Source organism: Bombus fervidus, chromosome 8 (genome assembly GCF_041682495.2).
Source record: "Bombus fervidus isolate BK054 chromosome 8, iyBomFerv1, whole genome shotgun sequence".
In the NCBI taxonomy this organism is placed as follows: domain Eukaryota; kingdom Metazoa; phylum Arthropoda; class Insecta; order Hymenoptera; family Apidae; genus Bombus; species Bombus fervidus.
Genome location: NC_091524.1, coordinates 11,136,615 through 11,159,790, shown reverse-complemented (window position 1 = coordinate 11,159,790; position 23,176 = coordinate 11,136,615). Strand labels below are relative to the sequence as shown.

Here is a 23,176-nt window from a genome sequence, read left to right as displayed (position 1 = left end):
TTATTTATGTAATATATCGTGTGTCATGTATTAATCTCCCTTGAGATGGATCACTATCAAAATCTAAATTATTTTTATCCCCGATTTTATTTAGCGAATATTGATGCGATAAAGAAAATTATGTTTTTTAGTATGTTTTCATAATTTCATTCGATGGAATAAATCGTTCGTATTTTTAGCAATGAAATCGTGAGAAACTAAGCAGATTTACGTTTCGTTATTTAAAGACCGAAGCGAGAAAGCCACGCGTACGGTGTTGTGTACACCCCCATTAATAAGGAAATGGCTAAATACGACGTGAAATGTAAGCAACATGAGTTAATGGAAACAAGCAAAGGGAAAATATACAGAGCAGAAGGAAACAGTCTGATTTCACAAATCCATGTTGTATGAAACCATAGCTGAACACCAGGACTCAGGTGTGCAAACCAACTCGGATTTTCCCCTCCTTTTCTAATATTTTTAGTACTATTTCAATAGGTTTGTTGACCGTTTGAAACCAAAAAATATAGAACTACTACTATAAAACTTCAATCTCCTTCTGTATTTAGCCACCGACGTGAAATAACACACTTTTATTTACAAACTGTAATTTACTGTCCCGTGCAAACATATAAAAGTGTAATACTTAGAACAATATCTTGACGTTACTCTGACAATCGATCTTCGAAATTGTAACACGATCGCATAGAATCATATTGGATCATTTTCAGTCACTCGCATGGCTAACAATTTTCTCGAATTTTCTCTGAACTCTTCTTCTCCAAACCGATCTCTAAAATCGCAATTTCGATCAGCGTTACGTTGTTCTAAACCTAGAAACGATTACTTTAAAATTGTGCAATTCACTCGTTACGCGAACTTCTTACAACGGTTTACGCCCAATAAAAATCTCAAAATCGTAAACTCGAGTTAATCGCAAATTAATCTAAACTAGTTTTGAAGCGAGCGAAATCGAAGAAGACCACAAACATTGAAATCGAAGCTGCAAAAACGAACAAAATCAAACCTGCCCGCTCGTCGCTACACTTTCATATCTGGCAGCCAGCCAGTCGAATTAGCTCCTTTTCCCTTTGCAGCAACGTTAGACCTGCATTAATGAAACCGTATTCTTGTTCTTTTTTTTCCAGAACTCGGAAATATCCCTCTTCGAGACGAACATTCGTTTCATGGGAAGCTTGCTGGCGTGTTACGCTCTCACCGGGGACGTGATGTTCCGGGATAAGGCGGCTCAGCTCGGCGAACGGATGTTGCCCGCTTTCCAGACGGAAACCGGAATTCCTCATTCCCTCATCAATCTCCATACCGGGGTAAGTTCGGGGATTTCGCGGTCACGGCGTCGGCCACGGTGCTGACAACGGCATGTTTTAATGCTAATTATTTCTGACGTGACCGTAGTGGCGAAATTTACGCCTCCCTTGAAATATTCACCGGGGCCAGAAACGAAGGATTAACGACGCCGATTGCCGGTGAAACGTATCGCGGGGAATTTCGCGGGACGGAAACCTGCTGCCGTCAGAACTCTTCAGAGCTCGGAACGTACAGGGAGACGCCTTTTACAGTGATTCCCTTTTGGCGCTTTCGCGTTGCTTGAACTTTGTGTGATTAATGTTGGTGGGATTAGGAGTTTCGCGGGAATTGCGAACTAGGGAAACGCCGAGGTAGATGTTAGGTTCGGTTCGCCAAGTGCTGGTGGTCGAAGTTGAAAGGAGCGTGTGAGAGAAGAGGGGAAGTTGGCAAGTCGCGAACCAGAGAATTTGGATGGTGGCAGGTGAGAAAGCAGAAATGGAAAATTGGATGTTTGGAATTGGAAATTGACAATTCGACGGTCTAAAGTTAAAAACGTTTGCTGTTGGAAAAGTGAAAAGCGACGATTGACAGTTGAAGATTCAAGGTTGAGCATTGTTATTCGAATGGTGGAAATTAAAAATTGAAAGCCCAAAGTTAATTGATGATTGGATATTTAAAAGCGGGAAAGTAGCGGTGGAAAATTGGAAATTGGTCATTGGAAGATCGTGTGGAAGAAACTGACGATCGAAAATTTATCCAATTTTTCAAATACTGATACTGTGTTAACTTTATCAACTATGAATTGAAAGTTAAGACTAAAATATTGAAATTTCAAAATCAAAAAGCCACAGTTAAAATTTAAAAGCTTGTAAAAAAATAAAATACTGAGAGTTACCAATTAAATATTCCAATTAAAAAGTCAGTAGTAATTGTCAATGAACGATTAATAGTCAAACATGAATAACCGTTGCTTAATTAATAATTAGAGATGCAAACCCTTAAACTCAAAATTTAACCAAACTTGCCTACATCTGTTAAACTCTCTTTCCTCTCAAAAAATTTCGCCAAAGAAGAACGCAAATCTCACGCAGCACAATCAGATAATAAGAAGAAAGGAAAGATACGGCAATTATATTTCAATAAATTCGTTTTTCTTTGTTTTATGAATAATCATATATGCCCGCGACAACGAAAAACAGTCGGAAATATATTTAGCGAAGGCGGTGACTTCTTGATGATGTTTTCACGCGCATTAGAAACGAGAGAAAGGTACATTCGTCGGTTTAAACGAAACGATTTCAGCAAATCGCGTTCACCAAAGTGACGAGCCAGAATTAATATGCAAATTCTTAATTGGACGAATAATGGAGCCGCATTATTCCGGTGTTCCATCACTTTGTTCATTTCATTATATTCTTCCAACGTTTTTCCTTACTTTGGTCGTCTTTCTACTTTGAACTTTCTCTTATCATTCTTATATTAGGTTGATCTATATGAATCATCGTTTCTTTAAAATTTAAATTTGGCACGCCAGCACTGTGCATTAAATTTTATCCTATCATGAATTATTATCGAACGCGTCAGAGGAGAAAAAATATGCTATAAATTATATATAATATTGGTAATATATTATACATATATCGTATATTATAAAGATGGATGTAATATTAAACATTATGAAGATTTTGTATAAAAATGTTAAAACTCCATACGAGTTTTTGATTTCATATGAGTTTAAACTTCATATAAGAAACTCACAGGATTATCCTAATTCTCTGGATCTCCTAGGCATTGAATATGCATGATTTATAGAAATTTTTGTCATCTTTAATGTTGGTTGATAATTGATCGCGTATTTAAATTTGGAAAATGTATCACGAAAATTCCTGAAAACGTACGCTCAGCATTTGGAGAAGATGAAAGACAATGTCTGTTCGGTACAGATAATTTTTTAATTTATAAATGATTTTATAAACGTATGTAAAATACAAAAAAAGCTTAGGAAAATTCGCAATATCTTCAATTTCATATTTCACTATTTCTCCTTGTTTTTTCCAAAGCTAAGATTTTCGTCCCGCGTTTGGCGTGGCAGTTCAAAGTTTTGACTTTGAAAATCTATTTGTTCTATCTTTAACCTGTAATATTCTAGCTTCACCGGAGTCTTTCCCTTTACGCCCATTTTCGTTGCCCTTCGATCCAATTTTTCCGCACCGAGCGACACGAATACCGGTCCCGACGGCTTTTTCCCATTCTCCCTATGGAGTGCTGTAACACCGTGAAAACCATGGCTCGCGAATTCGGCTGGGAAACTTCGTCACCCTGAATGGAAATCCGGCTGAAACTGTTTTGTTTCACGCGACACGAAAAGTGCACTAAATAAATGTCGAAATTAAATTCGATCCCTTCTATACCAAGCTACCGAAAAATTTCAATCAAGGAAACTATTTCTATTTTTCCTTTTTTTTTTCTTTTTTTTTTTGTGTGTGTGAAAATCGAATTTAAGGATATATCAGTATGCTTTAAATATACGAGTTTATTTTATTCTTAGTTGGAATTTGTATCTCCATAACTGTCGATGTTCTTAAAATTTCGTTTTATTGACTTCATCACTGTGCTGTTACATCTTATTAGCGTATCATTATATTCACACAAAACAATCTTCAACGCCTATTATTTTCTATAACACCTGTCAATAGCAATTACTAGTTTCTATTCTATAAATATCCACAATTTCTATAGCACATATTTCTAACAAACATCAATCTCTAGATCTCAAACTAAAATACCAGACTGTGATTAACCATAACTCTTTTCACTCATACAATCAAACTCAACTTCGGATTAATGTTAATTCTACTCTCTTTTAATCGAGCAAAACGCACTTAACAATCGTCAATTTCTACATTCCGAATTAAAGTTACAAGACTGAACCAGTCGCAAATCAATTGCCTTATAATCGAACAAAATTCTGATTACAGAACGGTTAAGTCTAAAAAAAGTGTGTAAAACCAACGATATCTTAAAATCACAATAATTCGATCCTATCAGACAACACCGAGATAGGAAGCAGAGTTTCACCGTTAGATTTCCCGGTCGATTTTTCGCGAGGCAATCAGCGATCGTTTCTTTCCATATCCCGACGACCTGCCACTGAAAATTCGATTAAATTTCGCACCGGTAACCGAACGTTTTCATTATTACGGTGGCTGGTGGTAATTTCCGCGGCGTAGGTTAATATTTATCTTCGCTGGCGAATAGAACGAAGCGTGTTCGTTTCGCGAAGCTTTGCAACCATCTCTATAAACACGGTCGGTGGCCGTCTTTGTTATTTCGTTTAATTGGATCCGTTTGATTCGATCGCGGCCGACTTTCGTCGCTGATTCCGCCTACCTTTGCAGAAATATTACCTTCCTTCTGCCATTTCTAACTTCGACTCAGGATTAATCATCACGGTGCATAATTAATTTCTCCGATTATCTTTGGGTAATTTTGATTTTCTAAATCACCGTCGAATAATTTTAATCTTTAAAAGATAGAAAGAATAAAACTCTAAACTTTAGCGCCACCATCGAAGATAGATTAAAATGGAATTTTCCGACGAACGCTAGTGCTAGGGTTAAGGATAAATAATAGCGAGGACTAACGGAGACGGTGTCTCGTTGGGAAATTTTCAGGCGAGCAAGAATTATGGCTGGGCGAGCAGCGGGTGTAGCATCCTCTCCGAAATTGGCACGATGCATCTCGAATTCACCTACCTCAGTGACATCACGGGCAATCCGGTTTTCAAGAGCAAGGTCGAGAACGTGAGGAAAGTGTTGAAGAACCTAGAGAAACCGAAAGGACTCTACCCCAACTATATTCACCCGAAGACTGGAAAATGGGGCCAACGTGAGTTTTTTTTTTTTTTTTTTGTTTCATTATTATTTATTCGCCTAGAAAGATTTTTCGTTTACCGTAATATTGGTTCCTTCGAACCAAAAAATTCGTTTCTTTCACATTTTTGCGTATCATTAAAAGTAACGGATATATCGCTTTGTAATAGAATTATTTGGGCACCCTGTATATTATACTGAATTCCAATTTCTGTTTCGTTCGCCATACGTGTCTCTATCTGCGTGTTGTTCCTCAAGCAACCCACGCAAGAAACCCAACCACTTAATAACAATAATAAATCTTGGTCATACTTGGTACCCAGCATCCCTCGAGTAATCCCATTGCCGCGTTACTTAAATCATTATCCGCATCAATTCCGGCGGCAACGATCGGTTTGCTGGCAAAAACACCAGGTTAATTATTCTTCTCATGCTACATCGCACCTTCATAAATTTCACACGTACCTAATAAGAGAACTATCTTTCAGAGAACCACCGGTAATTCTCACGGTGGGACGTGAACAAAACGACCAGGCATGCGCGAACACAGTTTCACGATAAAATCATTCACCCCGCGAGCGATCATCAAAACGTATCCTCGATCAATATGAAATACGAAAAAGGAAAAAATAATCACGGAAACACGAACTACGTGAAAACTATCTGGATCCTTCTCAATGTTTAAACGAAAGCTACAAAAATTCAAGACAGCTTATAATTTTTACTATTTCTTTTTATTCTGTTTCGTTCTTCTGTTTGTTCGTTTCTTTCTTCGTTTAATCAACAATATTCTATTTAATATGTTGCTATTTAATATGTTTTACGTAATTCAATCGAGAAGATAAAAGATACGAGGAAGCTTAAATATTTTGAAAAATAAGAAAATGCTTGGTAGAGTGTTTCAATCACGAGGAATAATAACGTTACTACTAGTCTCTATCTTGAAAAATGTACATCTTCGTAATTACCTGCGTCAAATTATTAAAATTCTAACGATACTTCCTCCGCTAAATTCCATGGAAATGAAGAAAACCGTATTTCCCGCGCTACCGGTCGATCTTCAAACGCGCTTCACCGCACAATATCAAAGAAACAATTCGAACAATAAAACTAAAAGGTGGTGTCTTGATCAGACAAAAAGAATCACAGAGAAAAAGGAGACTAAGTTTAAACGCGTAAAAAGAAGGGAAAAATTCGACACGTGGAATAACGATGGATGTCGGATGTAAATGTAGCCGATGCTTTATTACTGTAATTTCATTTAATAAATCTTCACGCGTCCGGAGAATTTCGGGCAAAATAGATTTTTAATCTGACGGCTATCAATTATATCGGTGGAATAGTTTCGATGGCGACAGTGGCCGAGCAGAGAAGAGAAGAGGGGGGCAACGAGAAGCGAGAAGGTGTCGGCCCTGTTCCACGAGCAGCCACCGGTGTCCTCGGTTTCCTTTTGTGCTTCCGTCGCCTTCCGAGGAGAAGGTTGCCTCTCATGGCCGGCACTCTTTGCACCGTCTCCCCCGAATATCGCATTTATCATACCGTGCATCCCCTCGGGTGCTAAATCCTCCTCTTCTCCCGTTGTTCCGCCGACTTCGTGCTCCTCCTGTATTTTCCTGTCGCGCGTATGACGATCCCCGACGAATATTTATCATCGTCCTGAAACCGACCATCGTCATCCTTCGCGTTTCTTCTCAAATCCTACGGTTCTATCTTTCCTCTTCGTTTCCTTCCTTTTTTCCCCTCGTCCTTCTCCTTTGTCTTTTCCTTAGTTTTCACTCCGCTTGCTTTTTCGTTTGTATTCTTATCGTTGCACGTCTTCCACGTTGCGACTCTTCGTTCATCCAAGTTTCGGATTCATCCAAGCAACCATCGAGTTTCGAGTCTCCTTAAATTTACGATTCTATCGATTGGCGAGAAGCGAATCGCTTTATCGCAAGAACAAGGTTTTGGTCAAATATAAGATGTTTGAAATATACGATGTCTCGTCGTACATCGGATTGGCTTTTTCTTTTTTTATATACTCGTCTCTATTCGTCTTTTTCATTGGGTCTTCTCGTTCATCCAAACAGCCATCAAGCTTCGAGTCTCCTTAAATTTATGGTTCTATTGAATGTCGAGCGTCGCGAGGCTACTTCCAAGAGGAAACTTGGGCCAGCTAATTACCCGCTCAGCTTGTATTCTACCCTTCTGATATTTGAATGGCCAATGAGCAGCTGCGAATAAGACCCTTCCTTCGAGTATGCTTTTGTATTACGCTCTTTGAACTCATTTTCCGATATCGATGGTTTGCGATGCTGCGATCAACGATGGAGTAATGTAGATTAGGTGCACGTAGCATGAAATTCACGAGTTTCCAATATTTGCGACGAGAAATATTTTTACTGGTTCTGTGCGTGAATCATCGAGTAGTTGTCGTTTTTAACCCTACCGCGGTTCTCCAATTTTTTAATTTCAATCTTGTTCCCATTTCGGTGTACAAATTCGGTTTGCTGTATTCGAAGAAAACGTCTATAACGTAGAATTATATGCAACAATGTTTTTGTATCTTACTCAAACTTGAGATATTTTTTAACGCTAGAAGAATACAATTGGATCGGAAATGACTGAAAGAACGCAGAATGAAATATGAGCACGCGTGATATGTATCTTTCGCTTTATTTCTATGTAGCTATCACGATTAGCGTGTAGATCTGTTCACTGATTCGTACGCTCTAATAAATCTACAAATTTACATTTCCTATATATATATTTGGTGCAATTTTATCCCAGGATTTGTAAAGTTCAAGTACTACAATTGAATTTCTCTCAATGACTGGACTTCCTTCGCTGAGACTCCGTTAGAAGCTAAAGAGAATCATTCTGATGTTTCTGCAGTTCTATTGTAAAGAACGTCTAAAACAGAAAGGAGGACTAAATAAGAGAACAGGAAAGAATAATACGTTTGATCCAGAAGCCTGTTAGTGGTTTTTGAAAAAGGCTATTTATTTAATAATTTCGTGCTTCAAACGTAGAGACAATGTAGCTCAAGTCGAAAGAAGTATTCGTAGAAATTGGATGATTAGAGAACATTCTATACACGTGAATGATACACGGTTGGATAAGCAATAATTTTCTATTTAGTACAATATCTACTTTAAATATCGATTTCCTATTTAATTATTTAATATCTGGTTCAAGAACCTAATTGAAATTTTCCCTCCTAACAAAGGTATTCAATATCTACCTCGAGTATCTAATTGAAATTTCATTTCCTATTATATTATCCGATGTATCTATTGCAAATGTCTAATTGAAATCTTATTTCCGAAGAAATTTACTTTTCTGGAACATTAACGAAATGGAAGCTTCTAGATATTACAATGAATCAAAATAAAGCAGGACATACATCCAAAACACTTAACTTTCCTCTGTTAAAGTTATCCATCGGATAAACCAGTTCAAACTTCATACATTCCACGAATACGTAGAAACCTGGACCAATCTGCCAATATCGTGCCTCGAATAAAATGTTCGAGACGAAATAAAAGCAATAAAAAATCCTGCTCATCGAAACATCATTTAAAAGCGCTTAAACTTCCGCTAACAAAATTAACCATCGAATAAAATATTCGAAACAACGTATTTCCAATAAACGCATAAAAAAGCCACGGTCTATCGATATCAACTGTCAAATGAAATATTCGTAATGGAATAAAATCAATCAAAATTTCAACACGTTGAAATCTCGTCTAAAAACACTTAGCTTCCCTCTATTTCGATTGCAATCGTCTCCCCTCGCGTTTCTCTTGCAGCATGAAGAACAAAAAGGGGTTGCAGGAAAACGAAAACGCTCGACGCTCGCAGCAGCCACGAACTGCAGAAGAAGAGTCGCGAGAGTAAAACCGCCCGAGCTTTTTCTTTGTCCCGTGCCCTCTCTCAGACGAGTTGTCGGAGTAGCCCTCTTCTTCGTGCAAAAACCTCGCGGATATTCGCGTGCAAATGCCAGCCTCCACTATCTTCCGTAACTTCGAGGACCTGTAGAGCTTGAGTGCTCGACCATTTCGCCGTTCGCTGTCGTAATAAAGCACCACTCTTCGAATCGTCGATTTCAACGAACGATTTCCAGCGTAGGTCGTCCCTCGGCGTTATTAATCGCTGTCTCCTTTGAAAATCCGATTGCTTTGAACAACGATTATACTGGAGAGTCGCAAAGTCGTTGAATGGCGTTCTGTAACCGTCGAAGGGTATCGGTGTTCGTAAATACGATGAGAAAGCTGCTTCAAAGTAATTGTCTCGTTGGCTGAAAGTGGCTGGAAACGCTTTCTTCGCCGGTTTGTCCGCTTCGTTTTCCAGTCGAATGGAAAGCCGCCTCGGTGGAAAGCTGAGAGTTATGAAACTGGCTATACAGTCGCACGGCACGGGGATGTCTTCTTGACTGTTATTAAAATGGAAACCCTGTCGACAGGAATCCAGCGGATTTTCGACGTAGCTTCTTTATCTCGCCGCTTTTGAAACGTGTAATGAGCTTAAGAGGAGTCGCGAGATGGATTTTCGAAGTTGTCTTAACGAACTTGCTCTCTGGACTTGACGAATTTATCTGATTATGCCAGACATGGGATATAATTGAATCTCCGCCTTATGGAATTAAATTGCGTATTTCTATTATCTCGTTTCTAGCATTCGCTTTAATTGCTTTTTCGAGCATAATCTTTAGAACGTAGAGGCTATAATTATTTCAGTACGACAAGTTTTATAAAGACAGTAATGCGTTAGATCAGTTTCGCCAGAAACGGATGTATTTGTCGTCTGGTTAATTAACAATTCGCCAAATCTTAATAAAGAGAAGGCACGAACGGAATAGATAAGTTTACCATCGTTTATTACATCTTTTTATTTCCGAAATAAAACACAAGAATTTTCATTATAAAAATTTGCCAAAATTGCTAGTTAATTGTACATATATAAAAAAGTTAAAAATGCCAGAAGGATGGATAACGACAAATCCGTAAATGATCCGTAAATGATACGACGATGATAGAACGTAAGAAAATTGGGAATATTCCAAGTCGGATTGACGAACGTTTGTTTTCTTGTCGAATCACAGATCACATGTCGTTGGGAGGTCTCGGTGACAGTTTCTACGAGTATCTGTTGAAAGCGTGGATTCAGTCCGGCAAAGAAGACGTCGAAGCCCGACAAATGTACGACGAAGCGATCGCGGCTATAGATGAACACATGATCAAGACATCACAGGGCAAGCTGCTCTACGTGTCGGATCTAAAATACGACAGGCTCGAGCATAAAATGGGCCATCTGGCGTGTTTCGCTGGTAAGTTTGAAACAAACTTCTTTTATTCCTTCCTTTAAGCTGATACCTCTTTCTAATAAAAAAAAAACATATTTTTACAAAATTGGCCTGTCTGTCTCCAGGTGGTATGTTTGCATTGGGAGCGAAAACCCAGGAAAACGAACTGTCTGAGAGATACATGATGATAGCCGCTGGTCTGACCAACACGTGCCACGAATCCTACGACAGAAGTTACACGAAACTCGGACCGGAAGCCTTCCACTTTATCGAGGGTAACGAAGCGAAGAGTTTAAAGAACGGCGAAAAATACTACATTCTTCGGCCAGAGGTAAGTTCTATTCATACAGATTTGAATCAACGTACTTGTTTATCGATCAGAAGCTACATAAGTAAATAATGGAAACGTCGAGGTGCGGAATATATCGATATGAATTTTCTATTGACTCGTTGAATGCTCATTAAAATGTAATAATTAAACGGTGGAAGATGTTCGTGTTCTTTGTGCATTTAATTTGAATATACTCCTCTCATCGTTTTCGTAATTTTTTAAATCTGTTCAGATTTTTCAACCATTGATTCTTATATGATACAATTTAGATCAACATCTTGTTTCTTTCGTAATTTGTTTTCCAACTGTACGTTTGGCACAACAAGCTGTGCATTGGCTCTAAGGAGTTCTTGTTTGATTTTCTGTTAATGGCAAAATTTTTATAAAATAATTCTTCGTTAAATGCGTTACTTTCTGCAATATGTTTCTCGCAATACTAGAAAATCAAAGAGTCGAACGATACATCCATGAATTTTAGAAACGAAATTTCTATTCTATCCTTGTCTGAAATCTGATAAACGCCAGCTTCAAACACAGCTTCAAGGAATTAAAACAACAAGATCAACATCCGAACGATTTCCATTTTTATCAAAAATACAAAATCTACTTTCAAAAACGAGCATCTGTTCGATCCATTCTGTGCGCGAGTCTATCATTAAACGAAAAAAGAAAAAAAATGCGTGGACGAGTATGACTCGATGACAGACGAAAAAAACGATCAAACGAAGCAGACAGAAACATTTCGGCATTTGTTTCCGGGTGTTTCCACCACCAGTAATGAAAGCTGAAATATTCAATCCGTTCTTTTTCGCGTGACTCGTCAGGACAAACACAGGCTGTTCGCCAAATTCCGAGGTAAAATATTTTTCTTTCAGACCTTCGAATCGTACTTCGTGATGTGGCGGCTGACAAAGGATCCGAAATACCGTGAGTGGGGCTGGGAAGCTGTTCAAGCGCTCGAGAAATACTGTCGCGTTCCAGGAGGCTTCACCGGACTTCATAATGTTTACTTGGTCGATCCTCCGCAGGACGACGTGCAACAGAGCTACTTCTTCGCCGAGACGCTCAAGGTACCATGATTTCTATCGCTATTCCTTTGATTTCTAGCCAAACTTCTTGCATACGTTCCAGAATTTGAGAAATATTCATAATATAATTATTCTATAATTAGTCTATCTAGCCATATTTTAGTCGCGAAAAACACTGAGTGAACGTTAACGCGTTGGAACGATAATCTTTATTTTAAAGATAAACAACGATCGTAATAGAACGCGATAGGTATCGAATCTACAGTTTACAGATCACGCTAGGAGAAGATGTGACGTAAAACCGAAATGAAAAAAAATTGTGTCACGTGAAATGACATTCTGTAGAATTTTATACGAAGAAGAGTATTGTACGATTAATTTATAATATTGTACGATCTGCGTATCCAATGGTGTTTATCAGAAGTGGGAAAAGGAAAATTGTATCTTGTTACGCGATTATTTCGAAGACATTTGTTTCTCCTATTACATAATTATATGTAATTACTGCAATAGGAAATTGTACAATTTAATAGCAATACAGATCGCTAATTAATTGAAAGTAACAGTTCAAATTGTTAGTAGTAGAGGACTGGTACTAAATATCTACATTATTATCGAGGAATAATATGTAATAAGAAATATAAAGAGAAATAATAATAACAATCGTCGTTTCTGCCACTCAATATAACACATTTATTTTCCACTTCCTTAGCAGTTTAAACCTGCTAAGAATGCCAACTAAACGTCGTTAACGTTGCTATCGCCACGATATCTCACAATCTGTTCCCATTTTCCTAAACGTTAACGAACGTTTTCTTGGTCGTTACGCCGTTTACGTCGCGTTCACAAATTTTCATTTAATCTTCTGCCGAGAACCGCATGGCCGATGAAACATTTTTCGAGCGTTCGCAACGCGTTTAAAATTGCATTATCCGGGGCGTAGCGTGGCCGCGTCGTTAACTTCCGGTTAAAGGGAGTGAAACGCGAGAATTTTCACGCGAGCATTGCAACCGTTGCACAAAAATTAAACGATCAGAGGCAAGAGCAAGGGACCTGCGTCTGGCAATTATCGGTTAGAACGACGACTACGCTAAGAAGTTAATCGACTTGTTAACAGTTTGCTTGATTGCTACTTCAAATTTCTCGAGACTCTCGGAAAAATCTCATTAGCTGGATTGTTATTTCAAAGCGACGCGTTTTAAATACTTTATAATTGTAAATTATAACCATAGAGCGTAGGTGAATAGAAATCTGAAATTATCATTAACATTTTTACTAATTGACACTGGTGTGTAAAGACTATTTCTGGAAAACGATCAAAGTCGTTATTAGTTTACTATACAGTTTTCTAACTATGAATTGTAAATTACATTAACGAAGTCGATGATAAATTATTTCAGACGCGTACTAGTTTTATTTTGTACGTGGAGGGAATGTTAGAGGCTAGACAGAGAAATAGAATTAATATCTGCAATAAACGATACTCCTCGATTGCGCCTCGAGAAAGAGCATCCGAGTTCTATTAAAGTCTCGTAAATGATTACGATCCCAATATCTCTTAATCGTTCATTAGTATTTTACATGTACTATTAAATTATATGAAATTACGTATAATACAAGCTTAAGAAATAATAACAGAAAAAATATACCAGCATTTATAAACATATAATAGCTGATTAATTATCAAATATTAAAATTAATAACTTGATTCTTTTAATGATCGTATAAAAGAGAATGGTCAGATTAAAAATCTAAAAGCAAATTAACGCATTCGCTGCTGCTAAAATATGGCTATTCCTTTCCTTTTATCGAAGATATATTTAACCGATATTATCTTACTTTGCTTATCTTTCTGAGCCTTCTTATTCGAACACGCGAGAACAAAAATTCAACAGTTGCATCTAATTATTACCGAAAGTCTAACGGTCAACTTTTAGATAATTAGCGCGCCGCGTTACGTACAAAACGATATAATTAAACTACGGATTTTTATACAAATTTACGTTTCTATGAACACACAGGTAAATGGAAGTTAAACAGAGATTCATTTCACCCACTAAATGTTATAACGTGTACTTCACTTTGGATACTTCGTATACTCTCCCACGTTATATGCATTCTGAACTTTTCTATATTTTTCATACATACAGATTTTTCGCGAATATACCTAACGTGCAAACTTTCTAAACTCGCAATTATGCATAAATATTAAATATAAAAATCTGCAGTGCAATACTTGGTAATAGCTAATAATAAATACATGCACAAGCCAGCAGGATATAATCGTTAAGTCTACGTTCTTGTCTATTTCAGTACCTCTACCTGCTGTTCAGCGACGACGATCTCATAAATCTGAACGACTGGGTGTTCAACTCCGAGGCTCACGTGCTTCCCATCAGGGGCAACCCCCTGTACCGGGCGTCTCCCTCTTTATAATTCAAAGGAAACTCTCACACCTGGAAGAAGACGACACACCGACGACACAGCAAGACCGTTCTAACAGCTCGAAACAATCGGAAGTCGTCCGCTGTGCACCAGGAAGGGAGAGCAACAACGTGAGAGATGAACAAGAAGAGGGAATAACTCGGAACTACGAGAAACAAGAAAGAGAAGAAAAAGCAAAGCAGAAATTCAACAGTGTACGCGATAAGAAAATACAAGGAAAAATAGAACAGTGAACAAGTTTCTGGATTTAGAAGGTAAAAAAAGAAAGAAAAGAAAAAAAGAAAAGGAAAAGAGAAAAAAGAAAGGGGAAAAGGAACAAATTAACGAACGCGTTATTACCTGTGAAAAATTATAGACAGATCGATGAACAGTGAAAAAAATAGGAAAATAGAGAGAGACTGGAGAGGCGGAACGACGACGTGGATACTCAGCTCGCAAAAGCCACGTGTCGCCGCGGTGAATACAATTAAAAATAATTATTTTAGGTAAAACGAGATATAATAGGGGACAGGGAGAACGTGGAGAAGATGATAACGAACGTTATTTAAGCGACAAACTATACGGATGAAGAATTACACGGAGACACACACATGCACACACATACACACAGAGTACGTTTGTAAATAGCGAAAAAAGAAAGAATGTGTGAACAAAACTATATAATAGATCGCGTGAAAAAGATGGAGTGAAAGAAGAAAGAGACGAGAGAAACGTATGCTCGAGCGAAAGAGACAATTTGAAATAGAGAAAGAATGCGTGTATGCGTGTGAGAGAGGCAGAAACTAGAATGAAAATTTAATCGTTTGCCTGAATGCTTGGCCCATTTTCTTTTTTCGCCTGCGACATAAAAATGGTCTAGGCAGCCGATCCTATTTCAAGGAAGATCCGAATACCGAACGTTCCAGTCGGATCTCTTGATGATTATGGCGAAACTGTTCAATCGGTGTTTCTCTTTTCCTTCTTCCTTCTGTTCGAGCTTTTTTGAAAACGTGGCACTCTGACGTCCGAGAGGTAAAAATTAAAAAAAAAAGAAAAAAAAAGAACGAAAAATTATAAAATTCTCTGACAAATAATGAAAATGATTATTTGCTAATTAATTAGTGGATGTAATTGGTTTGGGAATTCGTATTTTATGGGAAAGCATTTAGATCGAAATAAGTAATTATTTAAAATTTCGTATAACTACGTTAAGAACGTATGAAAAAAAAAAAAAAAAAAAGAAAGAAAATGACACCAGTCCTCCAAGAAGATCGATCGGTGGATCTACAAGTTATTCTTGTTTTAATTAACAATTATATCGATCGCTGATCGATCTCGCCACTTTTCAGACTTCACCGACACGAGACCTTCTTCTTCGCGGCTTTTTCTATCTTTTTCTACTTTTTGAATAAACGACACACTGCGCCTCGATCGTCTCGGTGGCAGAAAGCGCCGATGGAAATTCGTTCGATCCAGTCGCGCTACGTATTTGATGCGACGATTTCGTTTTAAATTTTAACCGGCTACGCGCGTGTTTTATAGAAATCAAAGTTCACGGAATTGTTAATAAGTCGATGTTTGTCTTCGTTTAGAAATTTTAATATATTTAATTACGAACGAAGGGTAACTCTCGTTTCTCTTTAAACAAACTGTTGTCATAATTCGTGAAAACATGAAATAAAATCAAAAGACGACATTAGTATTTTTGCATTTTATACCGTGTGAATCCATTTATGCTTGGAAAGAATATCTTATTGGAATACCGGAGTTTCATTGCTTGAAATAACGCAGTTATTGAAATTTGGAAATCTCCTTAGAAATACGAGTGCAGAGTTTACAGAAGCTGGAGCATAAATGGGTTACGTTTAAAAGTTCCTTACATATCCTTTTGTTTCTGCGTCGCGTTCGGCTGAATTTTAAGGCGAATCGCCAAGTGCTTCCATGTAACTGGCTGGAGAAAATTTCGAAGAAGTTTCAGCCGAAACTTTTCTATGGAATTCGTAGTTTGAATCTTTATGGGCGTAATATGGAAAAGGAATAAGCGTACGAGGAAACGTAAGGAAAGATTTTACGATTTTCGAGCGTGTTTAACGGCGATGTGAAGAAGCACAAGAGCAAAAGCGTCGGCTACTTGTGCGAATTACAATGGTATCGATGGAAGAACGGGCTTGATTTATTTCACGTATTTTACATATTTATACGTTTGATATCTTTTTATATTTTTACCATCGCCAAGATTCTTTAGGAAAAATTTCTTAAGTGTTGCAAATTATTTCCGTAAAATACGGAAAATTCTATGAATTAGTAGATTTATCATAAAACACATTTAGAATATCGACAAAGCACTGATAGATTATTTTAACAAATAACTAAATATTTTAACGCTATTGATCTTAAAATTTATCTTAACGTTCTACTTCTATCTTAGTAGGGAAATATACGTTCGATGTGAATTCTTTCATCGATCCAACGAATGGTTCTCGAAAAAGTCAATTATCCATCAAAGAAATTAGAAAAAGAGCAATCTTCAAAATACGAAATTTGAATCACCCATCCATTTAACGAAAGAATCAATTTTCGTTTCTCCGACAAGTTATATTGCCTGAAAAAAAAATCAAAAACCATCCCCCAGTACAATCTTCATCACGATGAACATCAACTAGAGGGTTGCCCTTCGGACAACGAAATATAATTATTATTAATATTATGCAAAGATGAGAAATTGGCTGGCAAAAGATTCGATCTTACTTTCTTCTCGATGAACCAGCAGAAATCTTTTACTGTTCTCAAAAAAATCTTCCATGTAAAATTCAAACATGAAAGACGCGCATTAGCAACGATTCTTTTATATTTGGCCAAACTTGAGGGATTTTTTAACGATAAGAAATCGCGATCGAATCGTCAATTATCACGATATAGGACACGATCACCATCTTTCGCTCTTGCGCCCTTTGCATAGCCATCTTCTCAACTTTGCGCAATAGAAACATTCAAAACCACTGGACTGAAGATGTTTACACAGATTCGTATTTTTATGAACGCAAAGAAACGAAAGACAATATTTGATTCACCCACTTAATATTATCTCTAATCGAGAATCGAAAGCTTTCTACGTTGCTACTGTACATTAAACGCGATTGAGAAACAAATGTGGCACTCGTTCTTCGAATTGCAGGATCGAAATAAAAATTCGAGCTATGTCTCGGATATTTTTTATATTTTTCCGCATTGCGTGCATTTTTGCACCATTAAATTTCCCCGAAACACGTAAACATCCGCAGTCCAGCGATCACCGTTGCATCGATTCTCGCGTTCGACAGCATCATCCATCGAATGTTCGTCTCGTGGAAGGCTTTCGGCCATCGAGCTGCCGGAATCAACGTGCAGCCCCTGATCAGTAGTTTCCGGTGCAAGCGTAACCTCACGAGACTCATATTTTTTCCTTGTGTGTGTTGAACAAATCAAAAATCGCGAGCCAAATTCCTACGTCGTATCCATCATTGACCCTATGCAGAGAAGACTGGATCATCGTCGACGCGATTGTCGAATATTTTATTCTATTGAAACTTCCATAGATATAGCTTCTCCACTCGTCTATGACAATCGAATTTACTCAAAAATTAAAATCGTAGAACCTTAAAACATTTAGGACAATACTGTAGCTTTTAGTCAAAATATCCCACGTAGCATTTTTTCATTTTTCAAGATACGTTGAAATTTTTAACTGTGTTTCTTACATTGCGAATAAAATTACGTTATACAGGCTGTAGCGATACGATAACTAAATATCTCAAATTGATCGAAGAGAATGACATAGTTTGAGCTTTTCTAGGTTTCAAATGGCAGAATGGCAGTCTCCATAAATTGCAAATTAGAAAAAATTGATATGGCAAACGTTGTTCTTTTTTATTTTTATCTTAAAATTCCCTATCAATCGTGTCGCTTCATTGCGATAAATAAACTTACGGGAATCTCCTGTTCTTTTCCTAAAAATCGAACTGCTACCGTACGCATTGTACGGTACAATAAAAAAGAAAATCGGAAAAACTAGAATTGATGAAGCTAACTTATGGCAGCTTCGCGTAATCGTAATTTAGAAAGAGACAAGCGTGAAACACGTACGTGAGACGGAATTGATTCAGCCTTCGTTGTCAGAGGGTTAAACGATCGACAGAAGGATGAGTCGCACGCGATTTTCAACGAAAGGGGAAAAGCGTAAAAGCGACGCGCGAAATCAGTCGCGCGTGGTAGTTTAGTAAACGATGTAGCAGCCGATAAACTAGCGTGTATATAGATGAAAAGATTTCAAAGGAGAAAAGTAAAAAAAGAAAGTCATATTCTATAGGAGGTACGAGGCGTAGAAACAGAGTTATATAGAGGTTACTGGATGTGTAATTGTATAGGCTTTGCAACGAACGTGCGCAAGAAAAGAGAGAGAGAGAGAGAGAGAGAGAGAAAGGATTATGTGTGCGTGAGAGTGGAGGTACGTGAGAGATATTGTAAATTCAAGTTGTCAAGACGCGTTTCGAGTTCGAGTCGGATGCGTTCCCATGTTGCGAAGCTGCGTTCCATTACGAATAACGAGCAGCGTTCTTGGAAAGATAAAGATAACTTCGCGAAATGTAAAAATTAGTTTTGTTCCTTTTCGTCATTTTTTGTAGATTTATAAGTTTCAGGGATTTTAATCGGCGACAATAAGAATCAAAGTATGTTGGTTATTTAAAGGTATAAGAAATAGATTTGCGTGATATCTTTTTAGAAAAATCCCTTGGTTTTTTGTAATTTTTGTAGGTTTCTAAATTAACCGAATACTTCGAAAGTACAAAAGCTTAGACTGTCGTAGTATTTCATAAAGATTAATAGGTGGACCTTTAACAGGTAGCTTTTTAGGATGATCAAATCTTGAAGAATTATTTCTCAAAGATTAATTGATAACGCATAACGAAACATCGGATTTCGAGAATTTGAGACAGATACGAATTAAGGAAACGACATTTGAAATTGCAAAACCAAAAATGGAAATCATCGATTCCTGACGAAGAAGATTTATACCATCGCTTACGAATGTTTGAAGCTCTTCTGTAACTCGATGTGCGAAGATCTTCGAAGTTTAAAACACTGCCTGACACAAACCGCCGACATTCTGTGAGCGATTTTCGTCCTCTTCTTTCAGGAATCACGCGAATATTCTTATACGGTTTAACGAAACGATTGTCGGAATGGAAACTGTAGAACGTATTTTTATAACAAGAAAAGAAAGAGCGTAACAAAAGAGTTGGATATCAAACGATCGAATCGACAAATCTTTTCTCCCAAGTATCGACTGTCGTTTTTCGCAATTAAACGCAGCAGAAGGGACGGGAAATATCGAAGAAACACGTGTCCTTGATCGAGGACCGATCTCGAGGAATTTCCCGCATCCGCTTTCCAAACAATCAGCGAGTCGATGACTAAGACGGCCAGAAAGTTACTTAATATATTATAACGTAATGATACTTTACGCCTCTTGCCTTTTTCGTTCCTCGGGCTCGGATGGCCGCTCGGAAATTCATTGTTTCGAGCGTTCATCCTTGGAACAGAAGCAAGACACCATAGAATGTATACACTCAACTATACGGAAGTACATGCGTATGTTTCTCGTACAGGATGGAAGCGAAATGCTTAAGTACGAGAATTGACAAAGAAACAAAAGAAACGAGCAGGTGTTTCGATTGCAATTTCTCGTACGTTGTGTGTTTCTAAGAGATTCATTGATCCTTGACACAGTTACGATTGTCATTCGTTCATGGACGTTCATTGTTACTGACGTGTTTTGAAGCGATCTGTTCAAAATAATTCTTTCGTCGATTCTTCGTTTCGTTTTGAAATGGAAGCTCTCGTCGGGAAGCCTCGTTCGATCCGAATACGAAGAAAGAGATATTTTTAGATGTTTGCGATTTTAATCCGAAATAGACGCTTGTAATTATTTATTACGAATTTAAATGTATATAATTATTAAAGAATCGTGTTACTTTGAATATATTCGTCGTTATTATTTATAACAATGTAGGAAGGAACAACGAATACCATCGAAATTTCATTTGTCAAGGAAGAATCGTTTCGACGACGTGGTAACAACGGACAGACCGAGAAAACTTCAGTGTCTTCTAACGCGTGGAACCAGCTCACTCGGAATTGGACGAGCAAGCGATCTTCGTTTTCCTCCCTTTCCGTAGGAACAAATCGATCGAACAAAACAATTCTATTTTGCTGCTGATATTATATACTTACACGAGCAAAGAAATAAAACGACAGAGGGAAACCGTTAGGTCGTTGTCCTGTGTAAAGAAAAAAAAAAAAAAACAAATTGTTATTTATAATAGTAACGAAAAGATTGTCGCTGATCTAACAGAGCGACGACGATGGACGAGGATAGATTCGACGGTGATGAAGATAGTAATAAACGATAATTAGCCTATACATATATTTGTGAATAGATATTTAATAATTTATTGTTAACTAGAGTATTTTATTTGAAGGATTTTCATTAAACGGGGTTTCGGGTACCAATAATATCGTTTCTTACGCCAGAGAAAAAAAAGGGGTTAGAAAAAAAAAAAGAAACAGAGCGAGAGAGAGTGAGAGAAAGAGAAATTGTATGAAAGCGATTATGGTGTGAGTAAAGAGAGTGAAGAAAAAAAAAATGAGATTAAAATGAGCGACAATTTCTACGTGCGCTTTTGTCAAAGAATCGAGAGAGAGAGAGAGAGAAAGATAGAGAAGAAAAGATAGAAAACAGTTTCTTAGCTTTACTTACCTAATTTTTGTAAGCAGAGCGACAACAGACAGACGCCGGTAAGAGGAAAAATAAAATAGTGTAAAAGAAAACAAATTATATATATTATATATTTATCGTTGGTCGAAGAACGGAGAGAGGAGAACGGGTGAACGAGAGGAAAAAGAATAATAGAATAAAATGTAAAACAATGTGCGCGTCGCGCGCCAGCATTCGACGCGAACTATAATTATACTTGTAAATACAGTACACGATTTAGTGATAATACGGGGGTTTTACTTTTAACAGCTTTATGTGATTATTACTTTGTCATGATCAATGAAATAAATAAATGATGATAATACTTTAATCTATATTTCGTTCGTAATCGTTCCCTTAGCTTTCCACATCTTTTTAAACTTCTCGCTTCAATTTCGATTCAAGTGCGAATTTACCTTCATTCTCGAGATCTCTACATTCAGATTTTTTAACGAAGATGGCAAAATTAGATTCTCGTACGTATCTAACGAAATTATGACCCTCTTTATATTATCTGTAAATGCTCGTGTCTTTTTCTTTTTAATTCTCGTATGAAATATGTCACATTCCTCGATCTTCTCTAAAAAATCAATCGATAAGACAACGTGCGTTCTTTTTTATGAAATTCCTAACTAACGTCAGGAAACAGGTGCAAACGAGAAAAATTGATTATCTAACAAAATTTATACAGGCGAAATAATCTAACGTGAGACAAGGTCGGATGATTACACATTGTACATAAGCTGCATATATCAGGGAATAGCTATCGGGAATTTCGATGGTAAGTAGAATTATTGTTCAATAATGCAAATCAGGCGCAGCTGCTTCATGTGCTAATTAGGTCCATGGGGGATGGAGAATGTCCATCGACATCGAAGTAACAAATCCCTTTGATGGCCGACTGAATCCTCCTAATGGTCATGCCGCCGGCTACTGTTAATAACCAATCAGAAATGACCCGTGTACGAAACACGTTGCTCGGTTAATTGTTAGTCGATTCGAAATTCCTGTACGACATTAGGTTGCCATGAATTGAACACATTGCTAGAAGCCACGTTATATTTTCAAATATTTATTAACGTTTGGTAAATATTTTAAAATTAGGTAAATACTCGTGTATTTTATATAAATTTCATTTCTATGCTTACTAAAAATTCATCAAGAGCCTTATTTTATTTCAGCATAATTATCGAAGTAATAATGAGAACGATACGTTCACTAACATAGCAAATTCAATTCGATGGTGCTTAAGCGAAATACATCCATTAGCTGGAATGCAAATTAATCTATTAAAGACCGACATAATACGTAGTGAGGTAATACATAGGATTTATATAAATGCAACGTTATTGTGGAAAGCATATAGAATATAATTTACATATCAAAAAGTTTAAGAAAATTGTTTAACACGACGCTATAAGTAGCTCAATTTCTTCGCAACTTTGCAATATGACGACGAGGAAAGAAGAAATAGCTAAACAAATCTTTACAACTCTCTTCTTAAAAAGTAGAATGGATAAAATATTTTTAGCATGTCTATACGCTGTAAATTTCATTTTACTTACTTATTCATCGTATCGACTATCGTATCTCGTTGATTAAATTGATTTTATATTCCTTGTTAATTTAAAAGAATTCGAAATGCGTACGAAATGTATGAGATGTTATCATAGTATGCAAAAGTACACAAAATATCGAAAATTATACTATCTAGACGTTGAAAAAGATTTCTACTCGAATAGTAATCTCAAAAATATGAGTTTGCGTAAAAATTCGCAACGTATCTATAACGATAATCAATTGCAAAATTTCACTCTAAAGTAAAACACTCTAGCACATTACAATCTCTAAACCGTCAATAAAACAGACAAAACCTGCTCGCAAAATCCTAAACCCGCCACATGTATCGTGTTGCAAATTCCACTATAGTTGCGATCTTCCATCTCGCACCTGAACCAGCCTAACCCGAAGCAATCTTCAAAGAAGACGAGCGTAAAAAAAGTTCAAAGGTCGTCATCGATGCAGCGTAACGGACTCGGCATTTACCCTAAAGGGTAACAAGGGGGTTAGACTCGTTCGTATTTCAGCCACTTCGCCACGCACACGGTTTCCGTTCCCGCCTCCGCGTACAACCTCCGGTTGATCGCCTCTCCG

The 23,176-nt window shown here is 37.3% G+C and overlaps 1 protein-coding gene across 3 annotated transcripts in view; it reads left to right on the top strand.

The window, feature by feature from the left end:
* The window catches only part of Alpha-man-ia (alpha-Mannosidase class I a), a 218,109-nt gene extending 196,756 nt beyond the window's left edge, over positions 1-21,353 (top strand). For all 3 annotated transcript variants that reach the window (XM_072009292.1, XM_072009291.1, XM_072009293.1), the window contains 6 exons: positions 1,131-1,310; positions 4,965-5,178; positions 10,246-10,470; positions 10,572-10,777; positions 11,653-11,847; positions 14,119-21,353. In XM_072009292.1, the coding sequence (XP_071865393.1) occupies positions 1,131-1,310; positions 4,965-5,178; positions 10,246-10,470; positions 10,572-10,777; positions 11,653-11,847; positions 14,119-14,241 (1,143 nt within the window). In that variant the 3' untranslated portion in view covers positions 14,242-21,353. The remainder of the gene's footprint in view (positions 1-1,130; positions 1,311-4,964; positions 5,179-10,245; positions 10,471-10,571; positions 10,778-11,652; positions 11,848-14,118) is intronic.
* Positions 21,354-23,176: the final 1,823 nt, after the last annotated feature.